The 24,795-nt window shown below is 35.8% G+C and overlaps 2 protein-coding genes across 10 annotated transcripts in view; both read left to right on the top strand.

Annotated features, from left to right (window-relative positions):
• Positions 1-14,505, top strand: part of LOC138706245 (CXXC-type zinc finger protein 1-like) — a 103,180-nt gene extending 88,675 nt beyond the window's left edge. For all 9 annotated transcript variants that reach the window (XM_069835304.1, XM_069835298.1, XM_069835303.1 and 6 more), the window contains 7 exons: positions 988-1,151; positions 3,733-3,957; positions 5,727-5,864; positions 7,330-7,491; positions 8,476-8,634; positions 10,556-10,693; positions 13,706-14,505. In XM_069835304.1, coding sequence (XP_069691405.1) covers positions 988-1,151; positions 3,733-3,957; positions 5,727-5,864; positions 7,330-7,491; positions 8,476-8,634; positions 10,556-10,693; positions 13,706-13,921 — 1,202 coding nt within the window. In that variant the 3' untranslated portion in view covers positions 13,922-14,505. The remainder of the gene's footprint in view (positions 1-987; positions 1,152-3,732; positions 3,958-5,726; positions 5,865-7,329; positions 7,492-8,475; positions 8,635-10,555; positions 10,694-13,705) is intronic.
• Positions 14,506-21,479: 6,974 nt separating this feature from the next.
• The window catches only part of LOC138706242 (zinc metalloproteinase nas-13-like), a 53,698-nt gene continuing 50,382 nt past the window's right edge, over positions 21,480-24,795 (top strand). The window contains exon 1 of the mRNA XM_069835291.1: positions 21,480-21,563. Coding sequence (XP_069691392.1) covers positions 21,560-21,563 — 4 coding nt within the window. The 5' untranslated portion in view covers positions 21,480-21,559. The remainder of the gene's footprint in view (positions 21,564-24,795) is intronic.

The raw sequence follows: 24,795 nt of genomic DNA, 5'->3' as shown, positions 1-24,795 counted from the left end.
AGCTAACCATGTATAAGTATATAAGTAACTAGTGATCATGAATGGTGCATAGAAATTACATTTTAACCATGGTTACTTTTTAATCGTGGTTTTGTTACCCATGGTTACTACATTCTTAACTGAGGTTGATGCACATTGCCATAAGTGTTCAAAGAAAAATATTTTGACTCTTCTCAACTCAAACTTAGGAGAGTTCAACATTATCAATTATTCATTCTACAAGTCGATTATGAATATCATTATAATAATAATTTTGTTAGTAAGATGCAATTTGATTTACTTAGTTCATAGAACTATTTTAATAACATACAGAAAGGAACCTATTTGAAATTTTTTAATTTTTTTATGGTCTTGTACCTGTTTATTAACATTGCTATTGGATGTTAGGTAATTTTATTTTTTAGTCAGTTATTTAATATCGCTGTATCAACTACTAGGTTATTCAGCCTTGATAAGGGCGCAAATAGCCATAGTAGCTGACACGTCCTTTTTAAACTCCACTAACTAACTTCGGCTTTGTGAAATGATGATAATGAGATGATATTTGGCGAGATGAGGCATAGGATTTACCATAGGATTACCTGACATTCACCTTGCAGTCAAGGGGTGAAACCTCGGAGGAAATCCAACCAGGTAATCAGCCCAACTGGGAATTAAACATATGTCCAAGCAGTGCTCCAGCTCAACAGGCAAACACACCTTCTGCTTGGGTACGCCAGTGGCTGGGATATGTTTTTTTTTTTTTTTTTTTTTTGCTATTTTCATTCCACATTACTCTTTATCACTATTATCATCTCATTTCTGAAGAATTTTTTTTTTTTCATATCGGATAAAATTTCAGAGAATTTACTTATTTGAGCTTGTTAACATGTAGCAGAATTCTAGGGGAAGATAATATAATTTAAATCTTTTACCATGTAATTTTGGGTTATGATCAAGGATTTAATTTTGTCCATTTTAATCTATTAAATTTTTGCGTTGTTTCAGTGGAGGACAAAATAAAATCGCCATTGACGTCGTCCTCAAAGCGCTGTGGGAAATGCCCCGGCTGCTATCGAACAGAGGACTGTGGACGTTGTGATGGCTGCCGTTCAGCCAACAGAGCACGGCACAAATGTCGACAGCGTCAGTGCCTTAACAACATCCTTCAGGTGTGTTCACATTACATACTTTTTGTAGAATTCAGTATAGTATTGTAAACATACTCAGTTGAATTAAGATAGGGAATTGTATATGTTTATGTGGAAGAAGCTGGATACAGGCAAGATTTTTTACTCATAAATTCTTTTAGAATGACCATATCATCCACTGAACTCTTATAAAATTGACTAACAAATCTTTCTTGGGAATAAGAAGGGATAGCTAGGGCAGTGGTAAAGGGATAGTCTACAAATTCGTAAAGCCCACATTCCATCCTGAATGGAGATGAAATTTTTCATCTTGTTATGACTTCAGAACAGTTCCAGGTTTCATTCAGTTTCTTATAAAATGAAGTACCATGTTTTTAGTGTTGTAAATGGTGCCTGGAGTGTGATGCTGACTGCATTACCGTATTCCAGTAGGTCTACATATGAGAAAATGTGTGTAAGAAAATATGTACAGATGTAATAACATCACGCTTTGGACACTGATGAACAAATCTTACTCTAAGAACCTCGAAACAAATACCAGAATACGTCAAGGATTGACATATGTCTTATTCTTTTCAATAATATCACTAATGATTATCCAGCCATCTTCCACAGGAAGCTACATGTATGGATGACATTACACTTTGGCCAACAACCAAGGACTCAGATATTGCTACCAATATCCCAGTGCCACACAACCCTCGGCACGATGCATTTTTACATCTTGGCTTGAATAGACTAGAGCTGATATAGTGACAGTACTCCTTCTGGGAGTCCTGCTGAGGTTTTCCAACTGCGAGTATCTTTGGATTGGATTTTTAGATGGTAAACTGCTTCTTTGGTACCTCTACTGTGACCTCCCTGGTATGAATATCTCTATCAGCACAGTTTACCACTTCATAGGTTACACACAAGTCCTCCCACCAACCTCAAGGTCATCAGCTTCTGGGTGAGGGATCGGGTCTTACTATCCATCTTCTGTATTCTTCCTTGTCCTGTGCCATTTTCTTTACTTTTTGAATGACTGATCATTGCTAGACATTTTATAGGAGTCATGTCAAACCTTACCTATAAATAATAGTTGTAGTTGATTATTCACTTCAATCCAAGAGAGCCATAATAGGAAAGAGGGGCTCATAAGCCGGATTAAGTGTAATTTATCAACAAGCTTCTCGCAGCCACGAGTGGAGTGTCACATGCACAATAAATGGCGGGAATTTCGAACGACTTCTCTGAATCTCCATATTTACATCAATGTTTTAAATGTAACCATCCCTATTACAATTTTTTTTACTTTTTTCCTCTTTTTTTTTTTTTTTTTGTAAAAAAAATCTTGAGTTAGTACCATCAGCGTTTTCAGAATGTGATGTTCACAAAGTAGAGATAGGAAATGAGCTGTGAAATTTGAAATGATTTAGACATGACCAACCAAATCTGTTGTGTTAGAATGCATCAGATTTATTTAGTAACAATATTTTATTTTGTACATAAATATACAAAGATCTTTATAGCAATTAAACTGTTTGCTGTTCTGATAACATATGATTTATAATGATGCACGTGGCTAGGAAAATCTACCAGTATATCAAATTAATTTTATGTGTTAACATTGCAATATATTGTAAATGAAAACTCTCAATATCTCCGGTGTTTTGAAGAAACATTTTGTGAATGACTACTCATCCTATTTCGCAATCGAGATACTCGCATTTAATACATGCAGCCATTGCAATGTAACAGACATAAACAAGAATTCTGTAACTAAAATAAAAAAAATTGAAGTGTATTTCCAGGACTGACAACTTACACCAAGAACATGCATGTTAATTCTCCATTTCCAGGAGTCTAAATTCAGTGGCGGAATTGTTAGTAAGAAATTTTGTTAGCACTCTCAGCGGAGGCTGCTTATAGTTAAAAGCGATTAACAGGAAAAAGATTGGATTGTATCTCCCTCTCCTATTATAGCCCTCTTGCTTCAGAATTCAGCAGTTTAAAAGTTTAGTGCTTCTATAAGAAAAATATTTTACTTATAAGATATGTATAAAACATATTAATGGTCAAATTGTTGGTAGACAGAAGTTCGATTTTGAAGTTATGCTGAAGTAAAAATCTGTCTGACTTAGTGTACAACTGAAACATTCAAAAGAAATGATAGATTATAGACACAAATGTAATTTTGTAATACGCACAACATAAAGTTACCCTATTGAGAGTGTTCAATGAATATTTTGTAATTAATCTTGATTTCTTCATGCAGTAAGTTGACGAAAGTAAAATAAAACTTGATAAATGGTCGGAAGTAATTTCATTAACTCCTCTTCCAAATAACCTAACTGCAAGAATAAGCCATCCTTATTAATCACCAGTAGATTAGAGGTTCACAAGTTAAAACTCTACTAAGGTCAGTGACTTTAAGAATGATAATTGGTATGCCTTTCTCTGGAAGGAAAGTAAGAAAACTCTATCTCTGAACAAGAGAACTCGAGAGAAAATCTATCACTACTTTCACTCATTAATCTATTCTAGTCTTCTCTACTGTTATTCTGTAATCAGTGAAGTGAAGTTACTTCTGTCTTAGTGGTGTCTTATCTGGGAATTGCAGGATGTGGACCCATCTCGAAAAGTACGACAGTCAGCATCAATACGTCGCAAGCGGAAGGATTCAAGTTCAGATGGCGGTGAACGCTGGGGAGGAGGATCTAGGTGGCTGCAGTCCGACAAGCCGAGGCAGTGCTATGGGCCAGCTTGTGTCCGAGCAGCACGCCTTGGCAGCAAGTATTGCAGTGATGACTGCGGTCTGAAGTTGGCTACTAACAGGATCTATCAGGTATGTGGGCCAATGAAAGTCACAGGGTTCTTATTTTCTTGACCATAGTATGGTTTATTTCAATGGGACATAATCTTGATAACATAAATGGAAAATATTGTTTTTTTTTTTTATTATTTGTGGTTGGGATCATAATAAAAATCTGCCTGAAATAGCACAAAACTCTTTTAAAATGAAATTAAACATATGAATTAACTCTGTTGAAGAACCTGATCTTATCATAATCTTAAACTTAATGTAAACTTTGGAAAATTGCTGCATAAATACACAGGAAAAATTGTGTCATATCCATGCTTGTAATTGAAGAGTCCACTGCAAGAATGATGGATGTCATTTGGAATACATTTTGCAGGAGAAGCAATTGAAAGTTTGAAATGCTTAGTGCTCAAAGCTTAACTGTGATTTTCCGATCATTACTGGACAATGACTATCAGTGTTAATGCCGTAGCCTATAACTCTCTATGTACATTCTATATGTCTTAAGCTATGCATTGACAGTCTTGGTTCATTTTCGACATCATTCTTGCAGTGGACTCTTCAATTGTAAAGAGGTATATAATCATAATTTTTCTCATAACTATTTTTTTGGAGTCACTTCACAGGCAGACATTTATATGAACATGATGATTTGAATTTTGTGTTGGATACTTTTTAATTTAGCACAATCAGTTGTAACAGAATTCCAGAATACAGATGCATATTGATGTTTGGATCTCATTAATGTAAAGTAAAATATTAAAAGTGAATCAGGCATATAGAAGGAGTAATCTAATCTAATTGCTTCATTATATATGAAATTTACATACTTGTGAAAATGAAGTTTTCTGCCGAATAATACTGTAAGGTCTTTTGACACAATCTATTCTGTTAACTTGATTATTATTTAAGTTGTAATTGAAATTTGAAACTTGTCGATCAGATAGAATATCTTTGTATGTCGAAAATCCTCTCACTATCAATGTTTAAGATAGAAAACCACAGCACTCGAAGATATGCTGAAGCAAAACTATTGCGATTCTCGTTTGATTCTAAGAGCTTGTAAATTAAAACCAGCATGCACTCTTCAGTCTCTGCAAAGATGTTGTAGGATCGTTGTTTACAGCTGATGCAAATCTTCAGAAGACACCCAGATTCAGATTTTTATTATATTTTAAAGGATAATCTGTTTGTTTTTGCGAGTATTACTTGGAAAAAAAATGTTTTCAAGTACTACTTTTATGAATACTACGAGTATAAGGTTATTTTGTTCAAATCATTAGATTTCGCGACATTTCACGGTTAAATATCATTCATTTTCTAGGCTATTTTAGTGAGATTTGTGTTTTTTGTGAATATAATTAAGTTTCCAAACAGTTTGCTTATTTAATTAATATAAAAAAAATCACACCTCCTAGAAATTAGTATTTTTTTTTTTCCAGTAAAAAGCACACACTTTTGAAAACACAAAATTCATTGGCATGAACTGAATGATGAGATAGCAAAAATTATTATTGTGTTAATTAAACTTATATATTGAGCCATATGGTTATAATCCATAAATTGTTGACACAAAACTTGTTAAAATTAGCAAAAAAGTTAAGAATTTTTGGAATAAAACTTGAAACTACTTATATTCTTTGAAGAGTAGTGTAGAAGAAATGTACACCCTCCAACTCTGTTCTTGTGAAATCTGGACTTAACCTTAAATAGAATTTTGATATATAGCTAAGAAATTATTATTTGTTGGCAATAAAGAATGATGGCACTTCGTTTGTTGTTTGTTCTGCTAGGTGCTACCACAGAGGATTCAGGAGTGGGCACTGTCCCCCTGTTCAGCTGAGGAGAGCAACAAGCGTGCACTGGAGAGTGTGCGCAAACATCAACTGGAGGTGCGGATGATCCTGCAGGAGTTGGACAAGAGGCATAAAGTGCGTGAGAAAACTGAATTCTTGTCTTTTTCATATAAATCTGTTCTTATTTGAATGAATAACAAATTATTTAATTTGTATATTTTTTGAATAATAGTTAAAAAATCTATAAACAATTGTATCATTTGAACAGAATTGTTGAAAATTGAATGCATGTTGCCTTCATGATGCTGATTTTTTATTTCTTCCTTTCTACTTTTTTTTGTGTCTATGTTTCATTGTTGCTGTTTTCCTCCTCCTTTTGTTTCTCCCTACCTTTTTTTTTTATCCTTAGGAACTGCATATCCTTTGTAACATTAGCAAATTCTACTCTGAACGCCATATGGCAAATAAAGTAGGCCTATATTACCTTTTTCAATTTTTTAAAACAAATTTTAACACAGTGAAATTTTTATAATTTTAAGTTTTTAGATTTTTATTATTTTCAAAAATTAAGTGTTATAAAGTAAATCAATAACAAATAAAAATTCGATCATGCAATGTTGTCACTAGAATTGTTGTGTTGGGATTCCCATAATGGAAGAAGACTTTCCAGTTCTCTCTCATTACTATTTAAAATCATTCATATCCCCACACCTACTTACCTAGCATCTTGTTTTGTTTATCTTTACCTTTCACTACCTCTAAACTGGAACACACCTTCTCCCAATTCCTCTATACAGAACATCCTTTGACTCGTCATCTTTCAGTATATCGCTTCCTTGTCTCTGGAATTCTCTCCTCTGACTATGCCAGAGACTGTCAGAAAATATAAAAATTCAAGTGTAAATGAAAGAATCTGCATTGTACTTAATGGAATTGCTTACTAATACCCGTTGTGTTGCACAACTTAGGTTTAAGCCATAATATGTATAATAACTATCCTGTAAATAACATTGTCAGTTTTATCCTTTAAATATTATGTATATTATTATTATTATTATTATTATTATTATTATTATTATTATTATTATTATTATTACTTCTTTGTCTGTTTTCTTTTTCGTGTATTTGTGTTATAACTGCTCTTTAGTGTTCTCTTTTGATCCTATTAATCCTCTCTTCGACTTTCATGTAATTAGCATTATTTATTACGGTTTGTATTTGTATGTATTATCTGATATAATGGAAAAAAGGCCTAATGGCCTTAATTCTGTCAGATTAAATAAATAATAATCATATAACTTATAATACAGATTGAAGTAGCAGATGGCGGTCTTTTATGTGCTGTAAATTAATGACACGAACATTCTACTTTTATTTGTCTTCCGAAAAAATCCATACTATAAAAATACTTTATTCTTGGCCGGATTTGAAATTGGAAACTTTGGATACAGTGGAGCCATGATAAGTACAAGACCACTGAAGAATACTCACAAACTTATCTGGTTTATAACAAAGTAGACTTATACTGAAGTATTGATAATTTAAGTATCATACTTCTGCATGTTTTATAATATTGATGTGCATGTGAATTTGATTGTAGGAGTTGGATGCTATTATTGAACGTGCCAAGACGGCCACAATAGAACTGCGCAGTGAGGAAGACTCTGAAGATGAGGGGGAGATGAGCATGTACTGCATCACATGTGGTCATGAGATCCATTCCCGCATGGCTATCAAGCACATGGAAAAATGCTTCAACAAGGTCTGTTAATTCTGCATTTTTTTATTTTGAAAGAAATTCCTCCAATAAAAGTATTTTTGTGTGTATGTGAGTGTGTGTTTTGTGTGTGTGTTTTTTTTTACGTGATTCGGATTGCACATATTGCGGATGGATGGCAGGACATTCATTTTCTAGTTGCACACCACTTCGGCAGGCCATGCTGTACATGAGTTGATTTATTTAAAAGATTTAATACCAGGACTGGGATTTTGAGGGCCGAAAATTCGCTAAGAAATTATTTATAAATAGTAAAAAAATATTCTTTAATTTACAGAGAGTGAAACTAATATTTTTACAAAAAATGTTGTGTATTTATTTGTTTATATATTTATTACAAAACAACAGTTAACTTATTTTCATATTGGTAGATCACACTTTGTGTGTGTGTGTGCGTGCGTGCGTGCGTGCGCGTCACTTAAGACTGTGAATATTCACTGTGCTATCAGTGGTAGTGCATCGAAATCAGACTTCAACAAAAAGACAAAGAAACAAGAGTCTATGGTCTTGTAATGTTCGAAAAAACGAAGGACAGAAGGTTTAGATTATGTAAGGCAGTTTCTAATTACATTGAAATAGTTTCTTTATTATAAGTATTATTAATAATAGTATTGGTATCCTATCATGTCTAGAAAATTAGCTTAAGTGATGTGTTTATTCCAAAAATACAACTCTTCAATAAATTCATTATTTCTCAATGAATTGTGCTTGTCTTTTACACTTGCATAGTAAAACAATGTAATAAGGACCGAAGTCCACTGGTTATCATCCTACCTATTACCAATATTATTAAACACTCACGTGAGTATTCATTATAAGTCATAGTGGTGCACCATGACCTACAACTGTGCAAATTTTTGTTAGGTTGATTTAATGATTTAGGAGCTGTGGTGTTTTTTTGTCTCCTGAAAAATGTATTTCTATGGACTTCGGTCCTTGCTGTACTGACTGTTTTAATTATGTTTACAGTACGAAAGTCAGTCTTCATTTGGCTCGATATACAAGACACGGATTGAGGGCAACAACATGTTCTGTGATTACTACAATCCTACGAGCCGCACCTACTGTAAGCGTCTCAGAGTGCTCTGCCCTGAGCACAGCAAGGACCCCAAAGTGAGCGACACAGAGGTGAGTTTCCTCATTTATGAAAAGTGGCATTTGGAAATTCCAACATGCTTTTTTTTTTTTCATTTTTTTTTTCCCTCTTCTCTTTTTTTTACACTTTCTTGCATTTCTTGCTTTTCCATTTTTCCTCTTTTTTTTTTTTATCCATATGTAATTCGTACTGTTGAAGACTCCAATCTTGGAACTTGTGGGGTGAAGTACCGGAGTGAAGCAGGGAATCAAAAAACAACAGATAACATACTGAGGCTTGTGTATCATCTTTGTATGTGTTCAATATTACAAGACGTTCTGAAAATAATTTCACCCATCGTAAACTCGAGATGGAAGTACTATCCGGTGCAAATACATGAATTCTGGAGCGAAGGACAATCAGTTTTTTATATAGACGAGACCTGAGTGATTAGCAATATGATATTTCGAAAATGTTGGCAAAATGAGAGAGTACGTGTTCACACGAACTGAGAAGAATTCTGTAGACACATTGAAAATATAGGAAAACAATAGGGTACTGTGAAGAACATGGACTCCAATCATATATGATTAATAAAATTATTAGGCTTGTAATGTTGGGAACCGATTATACGAGTTGACTGCAGTATGGTACATAGGCCGGAGACGTGAGCTAGTACGAGGACATGGACTTGGTTCTGCGATCGATTACACGAATAACAGGGTGCACATAAACAAATCTGGACAGGTCTAAAAGTAAATATACGCTACATAGCATTACAAAGACATATTTTTATGTACCTTTCGTTATGTGCAGAAGAATTATCATAGAATTATTCGTGGGTTTGAGTTTCCTCCTTTCTTTTCTTAAGCTGTAATGTCTCTGTATATAATACTGCTTGTAACCTCGTATATTTCTATTGCATAATTTACATGTAATGTTCCTGTCATTCACTTCAAAAGTCTCACCAAATTCCGCTGCAAAAATATGCGCCTGAGCACCTTTAACCTTCGGCATTATTATTCAGCAGGTACACTGTTTATGCATGCTGGAGTACTGAGTGGTGAATGGATAGTCAACTTGAAACCACTGTAATGCACCTTATCAGTCCCCAACATTACAAGCCTAATTATTATAAATTTAAGGGGGCTTACGACAGTGGTAGTGATAGTGATAACATTAGTAATATTGATGACGGTGATGGTAGTAGGGATAGTGAGAACAGTGACACTGCACCTGAATGCGATGTTGACATGACTTGCTCAACAGCTTCCGCTGTGAGGTGGGAACAGAACACAATTTTTAGACATCTGGTAGCAGGCTAGCATTACTAATAGGGGTCACTATTGATAACTTTAGGGTCATGTTGCATTCCTGTCAGGCTCCAAGATTAGTGTCTTCAACAGTACATTACTTTCTTCTTTGCTTTCTTTATTGCTTTCTTCCTTCCTATGGTCTTTCATTATTCCTTATTCCTTTTCCTTTATTTTGCTTTATATTTTTTTCTTCCTATTATTTCTTCCTTTCCTTTATTTTCTTTTTGTATTTATTTTTTCCTTTCCTTTCTTTATATTCTTATCTTCCTGTTTCCTTTTTTGTTTTTTTATTTCTTTTGTTTTTCGTTATTTTTTCTCTCTTTCTCTTCCTTCTTTGTCTTTTGCCTCTTTTATTTTCCTTCCTTCAGAACTGAATTCCATAATTGCCAGATAAAATGAGCTGAAGTGTTAATATATTATTTTTAACGACCTTATTAAACTACATAATGTAATCACAGTTAATAAGATGGCATGATGTTAAATAAGAACAGGTGCAGAAATTAAATTTCTTAAAAGATCCTGCCTCACAACCACTCTTTCCTATCCATAGTATCAGTAGGAAATCAAATCTTGGACCCTTTACTCATTTATTATACGAAAAGGTATAACTCTTAGATTTAAAGAGCATGATAGTCTAGATGTTATTTTGTGTTTACAGGTGTGTGGATGTCCCCTGGTGACCAATGTATTCGATTTAACAGGAGAGTTCTGCAGGGCACCCAAGAAAAGCTGCTTGAAGCACTACTGCTGGGAGAAACTGCGCAGAGCTGAAATTGACATGGAGAGAGTGCGGCAGGTAAAATACAATCTAAATGAATGTTTAATATTAAATGATGTAGAAAACAACCTCCCAGAGCGGTGCTTTCCTTAGGTGGTGTCTTGAAGTCCTCATCCAACTTTCCTTCAAGCAGAGATAGTTTCTTGCAGGCCGGAATTGTTTGTTATGCAGAATATTCATGAATACCTGAATGACTTGGGGAGGTGGAGAATCTTGCCTGAAGTTTTCAGGTGTATTTGGATTATTTCAGTTAAATTGTTCATGAATGATTTGAAATTAAATTTAAACTGAATTAAAATCAACAAATCCCTTTTCTTCATTCGTATAAAAATCATTACAATCAATATTGACTGAGACAGTCAAGGATTTTTCTATTTCAAAAATCGTGTATTGAAATAAACTATCTAGGCTGTTATTTTATACTTCGTGACAAAACGTAACTGCCTTCTCTCCTGGAAGGAAGGTCATAAATGCTCACCTCTGCATTATTTTTGTAAACATTTCACTGTGGGTTTCACACCCTTTTTATTGAGTTTCTGGCTGATATGTATATCTATTATCAGGCACTACATATCACTTGACGATGTGTCAGAGGAAGAACAATTGTTTGTATGCATCTGAAGTGTGATTAGTATAATGTGTAACTAGTCAGCGATGTATGCAATAGAGGGGGAAAGCAATTCGCCATCCTCCTCCATATCTCCTGGTTTAGTTGTCTCATGAGTGATGCCTTATGGGTGTCAGTCTTCATAAATCATAGATGAGGGTGTAATGGAGTGGTATAAGGGAAGACTGTCATGTTTTATCATCTACTATTTTTAACCTTTGTAACTTCAAAACAGGTTATGAAATTATCAACATTCAGCAAAGCATGATGTGTCCGTCAGACACTTATAGTAATACTGATATTGATGATGATTATGTCTAAATGTAAATAAATATCCATAAATAAAGATATGCCCTGTTAATTCGACATATGCCCACTGCGGTTTCGTTTTTAATGTAGAATATGTCTTTCCCTGCACTGAGTATGGACACCCATTACAGAATTCATGGAGAAACAAAAAATGACAGAACTTCAAATGCTTGCTGTGAAAACACTATGGACCACAGCCAAATGCTATTAACAGTTAGGCCATGAACCAGTGTAACTTGTGTGACTATTATCTTAGTAAGCATTGTAGTATTAATTTTCGGACAAGTCAATATACAATATAATAATACACAAATATTTATTTGTTATTCAGTCTAAATGACTTATCAGTGTTTTAAAAAACATCAATAAAATTTATAAATATATTTTTTTTTTAAATCCAATGCCACCAGGTTGTCTTTTCGACATTTCTGGTCTTCTCTCCTGGCCGCGGCTTAGTTGTAACCCACTTCTGAGGTTGGGGCACCTGGAAGGTGGAGTTACATTACCCCGATGATGTGATAGGATGATTATGATAATGTGGTGCCAGGAGAGGTCTTAAATCTAAACTTAACCTAAATTCCAGACCATGGACGAACACAGGAATAATCCCCTTTAAGGAAAAATTCCTGTGCTCTCACCGGGAATCGAACCCGGGACCTCATGAGGGACCTCATGAACTATAGCCAGAAGCTCTGACCACTAGACCATGAGGCTGGTCAAAAAATTTATAAATATAAATATTCATTGAAGTTAAGGTTAAAATAATGCTAACATTTTCGCCTATTGGCATCTTCAGGCACTTAATCAAACAATATCATGTGATACATTAATTTACAGTGAATGCAATGACTGTTGAATATATACATTAATCAGGGTTAAAACTAACATATTAAAATACTGTTTTATATAATTTGAATCCACTTTAACGTCTACAATTTAACCTTTGTTCTATAGTTGTTAATTATTGTTGTCGTAAATTTAAGTAGAGATGGGATAATTAGTTCAACTATCACACATATCAAAACAATAATTAACTCAACTATAGTTTATCATTTATTTTGTACACATGATTTTAATATGTTAGTTTTAAGATTGTTTAATGTATATATTCAACAGACATAAATATTTATTAATTAATGTATCACATGATATTGTTTGATTAAATGCCTGAAGATGCCAATAGGTGAAAACGTTAGCATTATTTTAACCTAAACTTCAATGAATATTTATGTTTATAAATTTTATTGATGTTTTTTAAAACACTGGTAAGTCATTTAGACTGAATAACAAATAAATATTTATGTTATATTATATTTTGTGACTATGCCTAATGATGCCACCTCCCCTTGGTATGGGTATGAGGGTGCCAAAGTTGCGTTTAAAATTAGACTTGCTGCATGGCTCTCTCTCAGTAATATCTCGGCATCGAGAGTGACCCCTCATTTCATACTGCTCGCGAGTTCTGCAATATTTAAAGTGATAAATTGATAATAGACATATACAATACACTTTGAGTAAATCATAGTGTAAACTTTGTTGTGAACTGGAACTGATTTCGAAATGTTGCTTCATATGAAGAGAAATTATTGCATGTTCTTCAGTAATTACTTCTCTTTTCATAGACCAATACCAGAGTCTAGTATATACGAAGTCACGAAGCTTGAGTTGTGAGGGTGCTAGGAACAATAGACTGTGCCGATACTATTTCGCATTGTCTGTAATGAGGCGATATTAGCGATCCTATCTATGGATGCATATTTACTACGTATTGAGCTTCGTGACTATATATACTAGACTGTGTCAATACTTTGCATTCACAAAATAAAACAAAGCATTCAAATCAACACAATTGTAGTTTCATTTCTGAAACTGGGTGACATATTCTACGTGCCGGTGCATCCCTGATACAGCACAGATCCCCCCCCCCCCCATTGGAAATAACCTTACTGGAACCAGTCAACGAGAGCCAGCAATTTAGTTGTCAAGTGTTCAAGCATTGGAAAAAATTAGTCGCTAACATTTCGAAGTAAAGTATTTAATAGCTACTGCAAAAAATGCATGAAGAGGAAAGGGTGAGCTGTTTAATTTATTGCACTGTTATATACATGTTTCAGTGGTTGAAGATTGACGAGTTGATCGAACAAGAACGACAGATTCGCCATCTGATGGCAAGCAGGGCTGGAGTGTTGGCTCTAATGCTGCACTCCACATACAACCACGATCTCATGGAGCAGATGACATCGGCTCAAGACCAGCAGCAGTTGGCAGCAATGGAGGAGGAAATGCAACGAAGATACGATCAGCAACTACAACAGCAGCAACAACAATAGCAACAGTAGATCCCAATAGTGGGAAAAATTTGGATTATGAAGCTGTTTTGTATTCAGTCTACAGTGTGATTTTTGTCTCTTTACAACCTGAAGAAAAGGTTAGAACAGTTGGAGCAAGTCACGAAAATTATCAGAACCATTATTGTCTAGTTTATGCAGTACAAAACATCATTTATGTCGTATCTTTGAAAATTTAATCGGTGTTCTGAGATAAGTGGATAAATTGTCATCATCCAATTATTGAATTTATCCATGAGTTTACACTTTTTTTTTCTCTTAATCTTTTACCCATGAGTTTACAGTTTTTTTTTTCTTAATCTAAAAGTGTTACCCCAACTTTAAAAATAAGATCTACATCTCTGCTAACTTAATTTTCGTTTGCTTATTGGATTTAATGTCCATTTCAGTTGCATAAGTCAATATAGGCAGAGCTATTATCTTAGAGAATTTTGTTTTCTTTCCAAAGTTTTCTGTTTCAGTATTCTTCGTATTGTTCCTTACATTCTTTGAAACTCGCATTTTTATGCTTCTTTCAGGCAGTGTAATATATTAAAATCTACGTAATAATAATAATTTAAATTTGATACCAGTGTTTTCACTTAACCAACATCACAGAATGAAACAGGGCAATATCATTTATTCACCTTGTTTCTTTCAGATTTTTCAGCAACACTTCTAGCTAGTGTGTGTAAGTTTTGGGCAGCTGGGGGTAGGGGGAGAGAAGGCCAAGGTTTCCAGGACACTTCGGGGGTATATCCTGAGACCAGTCATGTGTCTGTGACCCAATTTTCCCACATTAATTGAGTGGCTTAGTGCCAGAGTTGCCTAAACCACAAATTTTTAGCCTCTGATTTTTGCATAAAATGACCTGTAAATTATCATTTATATGTGTGCCAAAGTAGATGTATTGGTACTAGATAAATATTAGATTAGAGTAAATGAGAAATAATTTCCAATTGAGAGCATATAGTTTTAAAAAACGAGGTCTGAGTTTAGACTTAAATAATTTTTTTGAGTGTAATTGTGGCTTAGGCAACTCTGGTACTGAGCCATTCAATTACTTCTTAATTACTAAGGTAAAATTTAACGAGAAGAAATTATAAAAATAGAGAGAAATTGGTTTTTATATGTCTTTTTATTTAGAAAAAAAAACATCATTGCAAAGGTAGGTAGATATGCTTATAAGAAGGCATACAAAACGAATGAAAGATTAATGGGTAATTATACAAAATCTTCCAATTCTGATAGAAAATTGATTTCTCTTAGACACTTGCTTTGGAGATCGGATTTTGCACAAAATATTTTCCCAGTCGTACATTTATGAGTCTTCCCATTCTGACCATCTCCAAAATCGTAATCCTTTCACCATACAGGTCACTCTTGGGCCTTCTTTACCTACCTAAAGGACTTTTCCTAAGTATTTCTATCTATGAAAGACGACTATAAAGTAAAGACCAACAGCATATTCTTCAGAGCAAAGTCTTGGTAATCTCACATCTCATTCCCTTCATTTCCTTTCATGATTTGAATAGGTTTCACTAACACCTTCTGATTCCAGAGACATATCATCTTGGGGATGATATCTTCAAAATTGCTAGAACAATTTATTTCTTATTATTCTTCTGTTGAATGTCAATGACTTTATGTAGCCATCACATAGATACTTTAGCAGAGAAAAATTCGTTCCTGCACCGGGAATCGAACCCAGGACTCTCAGCTTGCTGCGCAGAGTGCTCTTTCCATCTGAGCTATGCTGGAATCCGATCCAGCGCCTAGCTAAGTATCCTGGGTTCGATTCCTGGTGCCAAAACGAATTTTTCTCCGCTAATAAGTATCTAAATGTTGAATGACTACATAAAGTCATTGTCATTCAGTAGAAGACGACGAAGTTCTCTAACAAGAATATATACAGAACAATAAACTTCACAGCGTATTGTGAGGCCCTGAAGGAACTGTGTCTTGCGTGATTAACCCTAGATAGATAATGTTTGTAAAATTGACGACGCAGGATTTTATTTTTTCCATTATTGGCAGTTGTTTCAATCGAGACTTCATAATATTATCGTTTAGGGCCTACCTTTGGTGAGAGTCTACTCGGAAAAACCAATACGTACTATAGGGCTATAATAAGGTAAGATTTACCTTTATTTCGTCCCGCGCCATAGTGTCGTCGTCTAAGACATTGCACCTAGCCGCATCTGTAGTTCAAGTGTTAGTGCTCCAGTCTTACATCCGGGTGGCCCGGCTTTGATCCCTGGCCAGGTCATGATGGAATTTGTAATGGACAAAGGAGGCATTCCAGAACTGATATAGGAAGAGCTTGAGGCTCAGGACCCCTGGGGATTATCAGACTAGCCATGTGCAGATGAAACCTGGATCTATCAGGGCCTGAAGCAGGATGGCCCACCTGTCAGCCAACGATGACAGAAAGGGATTGGGGTTCTAGGGCCTGGGATTTGTCAGGCATGAAGCGGAACCTGGATCTGTCAGGAGCTGAGGCAGAATGGCCCATATGTCAGAATTTACTAATAATACTGGACCCATTTGTCAGACTTGGATAATTATCGCATAGGGCCTATATAGAGCGCACAATGGCCAAAAGCCAGGTGCAGCCCTCGTAAAGTCAAGCCAAGGCATCCTGCCTAGTATTCGCATTACAGAGTATGCTCTGGTTCCAGCCATTATGGGGAAGGTATGTTTTCTCATGAAATTTCAGTCAGTGTATGGAACCGGTGTCTTTTACCATGTATGAGATAAATTTGGGGAGCTAAGATAGGTAGCAAAAACTGGTTACAAAGATCAGCTAAAACGACTGGGAGAATCATCATACTAATCACATGATACCTCCTTTCTGATTGGATGATCGTTCATCTCTACTCAGGCATGTGAACGTGACACCAGCAGATGGCTTGTCGGCCTTAGCCCTTCTTGGCTGTTTGTGCCACGATTATTATTATTATTATTATTATTATTATTATTATTATTATTATTATTGTTGTTGTTGTTGTCTTTATTTCGATCTAATTTTACTGTGATCAGCCAGGAGACAAGAAGATTTAATTGAATTAGGTAATTTGAACAATTAATTAAAAATCTACAGTCTCAGAGCATCATTTTCCTCTTTGGAACTTCTATAAAGAAAGAAAGAAAAAAATTAGGACATGAAATGTTGGATTATAGTAGCCTGGGATTACAGTTTTATGAAAAAAATAAGCATATGAATCATACCTTATTCAGCATTGCAGTAGATCACTGTGATCATACGGAGATGGTTGAAGGTGAATGACAGTCGATTGTCTGCCAGGATACTTTTGTACATAGGGAAGCTCTTCTCCACATCCGAAGAAACAATGGGTGCGTACATGAAATACACTAGATTACTGGGGGTAAGTTCTTGTTTAATATCTGATGTGTCAAACACGTCTCCCAATAGCACTTTTGAAATTCTGCACAATGTATTGAAACCTGGGTTTTTCTCAAGGACACGCTTCAGCTTACTTGCCACCATTTTTCCAACTTCACCTAATCCACTGTCCGTATCTAGTTCTATTTTCTTTACAAGTGCCACTGAATCCACTAGAGCCATCCCTTTTTTCTGAAGCTGGTGATATAGACCCAAAATGTGACGATGTATGCTAATTTACCCTTCAGTTCACTGCTTGAATACAGTTCTTGAGCATTTCGAATAGACCACGTTCTCCAATTTAAGAACATCGACAACTGTTTTAACAATTTAAAAATTGTCACAATAATAAATGCAGGCATCGATCCAAATACCCCACATGTGATCACGGGTTCAGAGGAACGTTCAGCGCTAGGGATTTAAAGAGTTACCTTTGCAATGGGGCCTTCACAAAATTTTTTTTTTTTTGTGTTGAGACTAGGTCATCAACTTCAAAAAAGTGTCCCCTCACTTCGTCTGCTACTCTTTGCAACGTATGGGCCAAACATGTTACATGTATCTTCTTAGGATAAAATGACATGATGGACTTGGCTTCTTTTACCATGTATGGCGCAGCATCAGTGACGATGAGCAGGACATTGTCGTGCCATATATCATCAGGCCATAGGAGAAACCTGGACTTGTCAAAAAGTCAGCAAATAGTGGAATGGTTGACGGACTCTGCTGTGAGCAACTCAACTTCTAGTGTCCTTACAATGACAGCTACGCACTGGGTCTCGACGTCCTGTGTCTCGTCGATGGAAACAAAAATCTTCTTTCCGTGAACTCATAGGCGGAGCTATGGGGAGGCACTGTTCCCCCAAACTTGTCTCAACTCTTTTTTTTTTTTTTTCTATTAACGTTAGAAAATATTGAATTCAAAAGATTTTTCTTCCTTTTGTTTATGATTAAGTTTCCGTGCTTAAATTGATGATTGTCTTCAGACCATGTGTCTGGACTATAATATTTATTTTAAATTTTTAAATGTTTAAGAATTTCTATACCTCATTTGTTTGAGGAATGAAGCACTGTAATGTTTCTTTTGTAATAACCTGTACTCATGTGCTAGATGTCTGCAGGTGTTCAGGCCGCCACTTGGAGAAATATGAATAACATACTGCAGAACAATGCAGAAAAAAAGAAAAGTGATCCTGGTGTAAAGTGTAAACTTAAATACGAGAGATTAAGTAAAATAATTAGAATTTATATTTCATATGATATCTTCAGGAAGGTGAGCTTCAGATAAAGTTTCTGTTAGCACTGTTACGTAGTGTTACTGATGTATATATGTGTTTTTGTATGAGAGAGAATAATATGGAGATTGTTTTAAGATATTCCCTATTATAATTTGTAGTAGACCTACAGTTCAAGTCCTATACAACTCGGTCCGAAGCATTGCAGATATGGATGTAACTTACTTACTGGCTTTTAAGGAACCTGGAGGCTCATTGCCGCCCTCACATAAGCCCGCCATTGGTCGCTATCCTGAGCAAGATCAATCCAGTCTCCATCATATTCCACCTCCCCCAAATCCATTTTAGTATTATCTTCCCATCTACGTCTCGGCCTCCCCAAAGGTCTTTTTCCCTCCGGCCTCCCAACTAACACTCTATATGCATTTCTGGATTCGCCCATACGTGCTACATGCCCTGCCCATCTCAAACGTCTGGTTTTAATGTTCGATATGGATGTAACATTGTAAGAAATATGCTCCCTCGAAAATATCTTTATTAAATGATCATATTCCGATATACTGTACCTACCACGGTTAAGCTATAACGGGGGGAGAAGGTAAATGATGTTGTTACCCATATCGGGATTGTACGGTTTTGCTTTGCTCCCCCCCCCCCCCCCCAAGGGAACTGTTCTCTCTCCGCTTATGCGTGAACTTGGTCCCTGATTCTTGTCAGAGTCTTAGCGTACCATACAGGTACATAGTTCTTTCTCAAAGTGGATTTGTCAGGGATGGAACAACCTGTATGTCGCTCCAGAAAGTTCTAGAATTTACTGTTCGATTAATTTCCATAAAGGAATATTAGCTGAAGCAAGAACATTGCACAAATCCGTGAAAAACACGGAAGATACAGTTGTAGTTACTGATACATTTTGTCCAATTAGCAGCCAAGACGTTTTCTTGTTCGCGCTCTGAATGGCGCGTACATGTTTATCGCGGCCAATGTGCTGCAGCACAGTGAATCGCTTATCCGCCGATACTTTAACTTGACACACTTTGCAAAATAAAATTTCACCATCTGTAGAGAATATTTCCACACCGAACTCTGAAACAAGTTGTCTTAAATGCCATGCTTTGGAAGGTTTAATCTTAGGCATAATAATGTTAATATTGGAACGGGTTAGTTTTTAAAATACTTTTCTTTTTTAACATTACTGGTAATTAAAATATTGTGATTGGAACTTTCTTCAATGAAAACTTTATTGTAACTGAAGGTTAAACAGTTTCATAATCGTGTTCTCATAACAAGAAATGTTTCATTGTTGTAAATTATAAATTAGAATTATAAATTTCATTGTTGCAAAGTCTATCACAAAGAAAAATTCGTGTATTATAGTCGCGTCGCTCTTATTTCCGGCAGCCAATCACGTTGCAAATCGGCTACATTTAAACGCCTGCGTCTTGTCATTCGCTGTTGATGTAATTATGCACTTCCTAAGGCTCGATAAGTACTGGGTATAATCGTCATCATTTTTGTTCTTTCGTTTTCGTTTGCAGCAAGCAGACGAAAGCTCGACGCGATGTGATATACAGGGTGGAAGTGAAATAACCTTGCAAATTGAAATAGACTATAGGGTACACGTAAATTACGAGAAAACCTATATTGCGTTTTGTGATTAAATGCACGGTTAATTAGAAAATTAAGTTTGAAGTTTCAGCAGTCTGGCAACATCGTCGCTAAAACACTCTACTCGTATACAGATGTAAGATGTGAACGAACTCAGTAAGTTTCCGTATGTAAGCTGCCAAGACGTTGTCACGCGTTCGCTTCTTGCAATGGTTTGAATTTAGGGGTTTTTAAAATTAAATTTACACGAAAATTCTGAAATACGTCAGAGGAATAAATTATTACTTATTAGATTTCCTATCGACATGGACAAAAATCACGATCCTACTCGCAATAGTTACCGATTAAGATACTGAGAGAAAAAACATTTTTTTTTCTGAAAAACTATAAAATTTATACCAATATGATAGTATAGTTTTTTGTTACATATGGCCATACAACATGAGCTATTTGCTGTGAAAATCTGCACGGCTATTTTACTTCCACCTTATATATTACCGTATGTTTCTGTTCGTTTCTTCTATTAGATCAGTGGTCGTCAGCACTCGCTGAAATGTGCAATGGATACGCGGTGCCGTCCCCTGCGCACCGTCGTGCAACAGGGAGAGATAGAGAGCATACCCGCTAGCAGCTACGAGAGCACAATAGTGCACTGCATTTTCTGCGGGTAAGAGAGGCTAGCCCCAGCGTGCTCTGTGCTGACGACCCCTGCATGAGATCAATGTAAATACGACAAAATATAATGCAGAAAGCAGATTGCGATTATGAAATCCCATTAATGTTGAAAATATTGACCCAAAACTGGAAAAATGACTTAAAAATTACATATAGCTTTTAAAAATGACATAAAAGTAGAAAATGGCAAATAATGATAAAGAATGACCTATAACTTATAGATTTTTAGAATGTGGACGTCACAAATGTGATTTATAAACAAACGAGCAATGTCTCCGATACAAGGAAAAAAAGATGACATCAGAATCTGGGCCCTGATTAGCAATAAAAAGGAAATCAAACAAAAGGATCAGGTTTTTTTTATTTATTTCTAAAATGAACTCTTTCTGCAATATACTCGTATTTCTTTGTCACTCTACGAGTATGCTACGATCCTTCAGACTCCACTGGTTGTCTGACTGCCAGTTCCCAATGTGCATCTGTTGACCAATCAGTGGTGATCTGCAGTCGTCTGATGTTTCCATATTTTTTAATCTTTAGTTTGGACTCGACTGTTACGTGGGGTTGTAGTAGATATTAATGTGAACGACTACGCGTAGCCTACTTACATGCGTTTGTGTAGTGAATATTAATGACGGAACGAATACGTTTGTGAATTCAAAGTGATGTGTACAATTCTTTTTAATTTTTGTGGTTAGTTTTTTTACGAGCAACTTAAAGATGGGTAAGTACTTGAAATTTCTGCATTTTCTGAACTGATATTGTTTAATGTTCTGATTACTTCATTCGTAATGCTTATCTAGAAACAGTGGCGTAGCATGGGGAGGTCACAGGGGCGCTTGCCCTGGGTACAAAATAAAATAGTAATAATAAATAAAAAGAGGTTTTCTTTTCTTATGAGCTAATAAACACTGAGTGACCTAGCAATACTGTCAATTGAGAGATTTCTATGTAGATTTATTTAACAGTCTTCACCAACTTATGAGGTTGCATTACGACAGAAATAGTAATAAAATTGAATCTCCGATCTCGCTACACATCACGCGTTTTTTTCTTTTACTGATTAGGTAATTACAGTAGGTATATTAAACTGAGAGAAGGAATAAGTTCAGAAATGTACCCAAGGCACAAATTGTAAATATATCACGTTTCATACATTGCATTTGCACAATTACACTGAATAAAAATTTCAAAAGTTTCTCAGTCACAATCAGTTGCTTATTGTCGCCCATAGTTGATAGTGTTATATTCGACAGGGTGTTGCAGTGCTGCCAATATATAGAAACAAAAATAAGCGATCAGTGACAGGTTAGGTTAGTTGAGGCTTTTCGTATGCCTTGCATATACGCTTTTCGGTAGGTACGAAGACAGAAGTGAGTTTTCGTAAGGACTAGAATCAGTGACAAGTTAAGGTACGGTCACACGTCGCTACTTTTGCAGCGCTGCAGTAGAAAAAACTGCGCAACTCTTGTACTGCGACGTGTGAACAACGGTGCAACCCGTAAAGTAGCGGCTGCCGAACCTGCTGCCCGCTACTTTTCCATGCTGCGCGCAGCTTAAAAGTAGCGACGTGTGAACAGGGTTCTCAGGGTTGCAGCCGCAGCATTTTTGATATCGGTTTTGTTGAAACTTTTGCTGCGGTTGCAACCAGTGTTACCACCCAAATGTGCCAATGATATTTTTATTGTTTGGATATATTTTAATGTTAAATGTGATGAAAATAAATTAATTGTAACAGTTATTAAATACGCAACACAGTCTGAGCATAATTGCTGACGACATAATTCATTTTTTAAATTTTCCTTAGCGTAGTTTCGAACAGGAGGGTAGCCAACATTGATTACGTGAATATGCTGTTGGTTATCATTTAAGTATATAGGCGTTTTTAAAAGCTTTATAGTAAAAATAATGTCAATTTCTGAATACTAGATACGACATAAAAGCAAATAATAGATAAGGAAGCTTTCGCATGAGTTTCTTAATAATGCGAACATAACCACAAAATGTATATTGGGAAGTCAACACGGAGGTGGAAACCTGCAACATGACTGCGGCTGCAAAAGTAGCGCCTTGTGTGTGAACAGACTCGCAACCTCCAGTTGCAACTTTTGCAGCACTCGAGTTGCGCAGCACGAAAAGTAGCGTGCAGCGCGCTACTTTTGGCTTACGTGTGAACACGACACGCAACTTTTGCAGCTGCAGTACAAAAGTTGCGCGGCAAAAGTAGCGACGTGTGACCGTGCCTTTAGGTTTGGTTTGTTCAGGCTTTTGATATGCCTGTCTTGCATATACACTTTCTGATTGATAGACAGATAGGTACTGTCTGTGAAAAAAAAAGTTTCCATCATATCCTAATATAAAAAAAGTGACAGAGAATTTATGAAATGTATGGATTGCATGAAACATTATTCTTCAGATTCAACATATGAACTTAATGTGATATGGTGCGGTGCGTGGTACATTTTTATTTGACTATGCTCGCGGAAGTAGGGTGGAAGCGGTAGTGCACTGCGCAGCTGCCTACACGGCCCGCTGAGTTATAGGTGGAGTCCTGCGTTTGATTACTTTGAATACAAGTTAGGCGTACATCGATCATACTAGCTTCTCATGGTGCGGAGAGCGAATTGCGAGTCAATTCTCGCTACAGTGAAGTATTCTCCTAAACACGCTCTCAGAGACGCTCTGTACTCTTCACTGAAGCTATGCAGTAACAATATCTTGAGATGCGCAGTTGAGGGCAATACAGCAAACTTGTTACAAGATGCTTTCACAGCAAATGTGAACCGCTGGAACAATGTTTTGGAACTGAAGTTTTTTCATTTTCAATGAGGTAAACACACAGCTAGATGGAACCCTTCGATTGGGAAAACATCGTCTGTGTTCTTCAACAGCAGCTAATGCATTGCAAACACAAAATGCATAAACAAAAAGCATGTCTGCATATTCACTATTCGGATACACGAATTAAGTGTCAATGAACGTGTATTAAGTTGTGTGTGTTGCGGTGCTCAGATGCTACAATGTACAAAAGAACTGGAGTAACACGTCAAATGTAGTACACAGAAAAGCAAGACGTTCCAACATTTCTCCCCTTAATTTCTCCTCATCCGTTAGATTTCGGACATAGATATATCAGGTTAAATCGATGTAGGTTAACCCAAACTACATTATACTGAAGTATTTTACATTCATCCTGAAACACAGTGCATATGTCAGTAAATTGATGTAATACAGAACCGTCAATCTCAAGACGCTTGGTAGGCCTAATGTCGCGGTTAAATTGAAAGGTGTGGTTTCGCGTATATTACGTTGATCTATGTAATTCTTCCGGTTCCCTAGGATTCTTCACTCAAATTCTAACAGAAAAGAGAACCAGTGTTGTTTCCCTGGGGGAAATACTTTTATTTCTACTGCTATTAGTGCTAATTGTCTCGTGATATGACAAACTTACCGTAAAATCTTTTCGGGGCCTATAATGGCAGTGCTTAACTGTAACCCCAGTTTTACTTCCTTTTCCAAGGAATACGTGCTGTTAATTGTTTTATCTGAAAATACATCCCCTGACAGAATAATAAAAATAATAATAATAATAATATTTATTTATTCTGGCGAAGTTAAGGTCATCAGGCCTTCTCTTCCACTCAGCCAGAAACAAAAGAAGCTGGTACAATTTTACAGACTAATATTTAAAGAACACTAATAACAAATTTACATAGTCACAAAAGCAAAAGTTGAGTAAAATAATGCAAACATACTAAATAATAATTACAAAATAATATAAGAATAGAAGTTACATTCAATGAATATGGAAGTGGTAAGTGAACCATTACTACAAATTACAAGAATAACAAATTCAAATGTAAATTAACTATACAACACTGAGGAACATTACATATATATATACACACACACACATACTCACAAAGGAAAATTAAATATGAATACTGGTCATATGT

Source organism: Periplaneta americana, chromosome 9 (genome assembly GCF_040183065.1).
Source record: "Periplaneta americana isolate PAMFEO1 chromosome 9, P.americana_PAMFEO1_priV1, whole genome shotgun sequence".
Taxonomy (NCBI): Eukaryota; Metazoa; Arthropoda; class Insecta; order Blattodea; family Blattidae; genus Periplaneta; species Periplaneta americana.
This window is presented reverse-complemented; position numbering and strand designations above follow the sequence as displayed.